The sequence below is a fragment of the Gavialis gangeticus genome, unplaced genomic scaffold (assembly GCF_001723915.1).
Source record: "Gavialis gangeticus isolate Ggan-Ray unplaced genomic scaffold, GavGan_comp1, whole genome shotgun sequence".
Taxonomy (NCBI): domain Eukaryota; kingdom Metazoa; phylum Chordata; order Crocodylia; family Gavialidae; genus Gavialis; species Gavialis gangeticus.
The window spans coordinates 25,810,747-25,814,525 of NW_017729008.1; the positions used below are offsets into that span (position 1 = coordinate 25,810,747).

A 3,779-nucleotide genomic window follows, 5' to 3' on the forward strand; every position below is an offset into this window, starting at 1 on the left:
GTTATTCATGAACCCAATGATGATAAGTTTGGGCAACTGCCCCAGAAACAGATTCTCCAGGTTGCTGACACGGCTGCCAGCAGGAATGCTAAACACTTTCATACCCACAGGGTCTATGGCGTATTTAGCATTGGCTGTAAGCAAGGCCTCCACGTGGCCCAGTTGGATGCCCGGTGCTACTTTCACTTTTTTCACAAAAAGTGAGGCAGATGTGATTTTTAGTGTACAAGGGCCAGCTGCTGCAGTACCCATCACGCAGAGGGCATCTTTGTTGCATGTGCGCTTAATTTTCACATCCACGCCATTCAGCAACAGTTTTTCTTGAAAAAACAAATCGCTATGGAGATGACCAAGCAGCATTATCTTTTTGCCCTGGTCTGTTAGGTTTGCCCGTCTCCAAAACCCCTGGTTATTGCCATCCCACGCAACCATTTCATGATGGCCAGGGGTATCTTTGTAAAACAAGCTGGCAGAAAATTGAGTGGCCAGGGTGTCATTGCTGTAGTTGAGAACCAATTCAATGAAAGCTCGGTAGGGGTAACAGTTGTTGCTCTGACTTATCAGATGGTCTCCCAGAGTGACATCCAGCTGACTGAAGACAGAGGCTAGTGGGTAATTCACTAAACCCACCGCTGCCCCGGCAACAAGATCAGTTCCATCGCCTTTTACAATCTTGCAGCAAAGGTACAGCACCATATTGTTCAAGTCCATGTAATCTTCACCATTCCCAGCTATGAAAAAGTCAAGGGGGCTGGACTCGGTAATAGGTGAGAGCGGGGGGATCTCAACATACAGGCTTTTCTCAATGCAGGTCTGCGTAGGGGCTATTTGAAATGCATCCAGTTCAGATTTGGCACATTCTTCAGACCCGCAGTGAACAAAGGCCATGGCAGTTAAAATATATTTCTGTTTCCTCTATGAGAGCGTCTCTTCTTTCTCCCAGGCTGCTTCTTGGTTTTTTGTGTTTGGCTGCCCCGTCAACTTAGCCTTTCTTTTTAAGGGGTTGAGGACGTCCTGCACGTCCAGAGTCTGTTGCATGTCTCTTTCTTTTAAGGCTCCTTCTTTGAATATACATAAGACTGGACCCCTCCTGCTTTGCCGGTTTCACCACCTTATCTAGGACAGCTCAGGAGACATGACCAATCACATCTTTGGCTATGTTTTGCACCGCATTTTTAACATGAGGCTTAATAATCTCCAGACCCCTTCTCAAAAGTGGAACGGCTTTTCTAAAAAGGCTGCGAAATATGCCTCCCACACCAGCCCCGTACATCATGGGTACCCCCTGATATCCAGGAAGACCATACCCAGCCTGGGCTTTATAATAATTTCTGTACAAATTAGGGTCCCCATAGTTTTTTCATGGAAAGAATCCATTCTTTCTTCCATGGAAAGAATCCATATCCACCCCTGCTTGCCTTGGCATGGTCTAGGATAAACAGAGGGGTCATTTGGGAAAGCAGATAGACCTGGACCTGGTGGGGTTGCCTCCCAAATCCCACCCCCTCTACTCATTCCAATTGGTTCAGCATCATTCTTGGGAGGTCTGAGGCCTCTGAAACCTCTGCCAATTGGTTGGGGGTGGTGGGGGCGGGTTGTTAGAGGGGGTCACACCACCACCCTGCCACCCCATAGACCACACTTGTGCTCTGGTGGGGGGCTAAATCAGTTTGGAACCTGATAGGCCATAACTACACCATGTGATCTAGGGTGGTCCTTGCAGTCTGAGGGGTTGGGCTTTGGGGGTCTGCATGAGCTGTCCTTCTGATGTCATGGACCATGTGGTGCTGGTGTCACATCATGTGACTGGGGATGGGGGCGGGGCTGGTGATGTCACACACCACACAAGGGAAAGGGGCAGGGTTAAGGGGACAGGACTTCCAGTCCCATCCACCTGTCACATTTGCATTGAAGGGTGTTGAGCCTGTATACTACTTGCATGCTTCTACTGGATAATCAATTAGTTATTATTAAATGAATAAATGTAATAGGAGAAATCCTACTGTAGTCAGCTGAAGTTTTCCCACCAACTTGTATAGGGGCAGAACTATCCACTATTTCCTTACACTTTGTGGAGCCTGTCCTTTTCCCCCTTTGTTATTTCTGGAAACATAAAAGGCATATAAGTGGCATGCAAAAATGGCAGTTTAAATGGCTGAACAACTTTGGAGAAAAAATAAAAGACATTACACACTGCTATAGGAGACTTCTCTAGCTAGATCATAAATCTCTGCTCAGCATCTCACTAGTATTATTACTGATGAACAATACAAAACACTGTATTAAAATAATACTATTTTAACTGACTTATTTATTCTTTAACTTATATGCTTTGTACACAAGGTGACATACTTATTACATAAGATAGATACCAAATAGTATACGAGTTAACAAGGTGCTTAAATACCCATTTCCTAGACATCTTACAATTAACTCTAAATGCTCTATATAATTGAACAAGTATGTATGGGTTTAATCAGACAAGTGTTCAGTTTTTTACCAGGCAAGTGGTTTGATATCTTCTATATATACATATATATATATATATAAAAAGTTATGGCCTTAGGTTGCATCTGAATTTGGGAAATATGTACAGCAGAGGAGCCTAACCTTTCTCCCCTTCAGCCAGATGAGCAGTGCCAAGTCCCTCTATGGGCCAGATCTAGCTGATGGGCCTGATCTAGCTGCAGGGAGTTACACAGCCCAATTTTGATCCCTCTATCTGGGGCAGGGGTGGGCTGGAGCAGCCCAAATCTGGACACAGAGGGTAGGGTGAGGTACAGTGTGAGGGAAGAATTCTGGTCCTGGCATGCATGCATGGGATGGGTCAGGGCAGGGCAGCTCAGATCCAGGAGGTTATTTGGGGGGAGGGGCATAAGGGCACATGGAGAAGCCCTGATCCAGATTCACAGGGGAGGGAGAGGGAAGGAAGGCAGGGAACAGCCCAGCCTTGTCTGGATGCATGGGGGGGTGGCCTGGCTCCAATCCCACTGCACAGGCAATGGCCTGGGTAAGGCTAGAACTGGCCACTTGCAGCTTTCACTGCTCCCCGTTACCCAGTTTTTAGCTTCTGGGGGGAGCCCCACAAACTGGGTGTCATGGCTCTGCAGGCTGGATTTGACACACAGACCCTATTCTATAGTAACAGCAACTTGTTCATCCTAGGCATGCACCAAATACCATTTGAAATCAACAGCAAGACTTCTCACTGGATTTATAGGTGTGGAATCAAGCTTTACACGAGGTAAGATAATGTCATAACATCTCCTGAGCTATTGTGTATAGCCGTCTTCATTTCCATGGAATTCCCAAAGTAGCTGCACAGTAAGTAGCTGCAGTAATAAATTATACAGTGACAACATAAAACAATTCTAGGTCAGAGAAAACCTCCAAAACATTCACTCTCTCTTCACAAAACTATAAAGAGCCACACACACCACTTTCTTGCTGTGGGCCCCTATGGCGAGCTGGGCTTCGCTCAGGCCAGCTATCGCCAGCCTCCCACCTGCCTCCGGGCACACTGCCTGCCTGTCTCGCCTGCCATGCCTTGTTGGTAATTAAGTCATAGATGTTAATAAGTGGGAGACTGCCTATTTTCTTGCCCCAGTGCCAGGGGGCGCTATCTGTGGCTTCATTCCTCCCCTACATCGCAGCCCAAGCCTGGCAGATGGCATCCAGACATTATCAAGCATACCAGCCCCACACTAGGCTCCAAAATCCACCTGGCAGGACCCTCCTGTGAGCCCTCCTCTCAGGAGGCCTACGCTGCCTTCATCCGG

The 3,779-nt window shown here is 47.1% G+C and overlaps 1 protein-coding gene across 1 annotated transcript in view; it reads right to left on the bottom strand.

Annotated features, from left to right (window-relative positions):
• LOC109292079 (uncharacterized protein F54H12.2-like) overlaps positions 1-888 on the bottom strand; it is a 6,311-nt gene extending 5,423 nt beyond the window's left edge. The window contains exon 1 of the mRNA XM_019509335.1: positions 14-888. Within this exon, the coding sequence (XP_019364880.1) occupies positions 14-888 (875 nt within the window). The remainder of the gene's footprint in view (positions 1-13) is intronic.
• Positions 889-3,779: the final 2,891 nt, after the last annotated feature.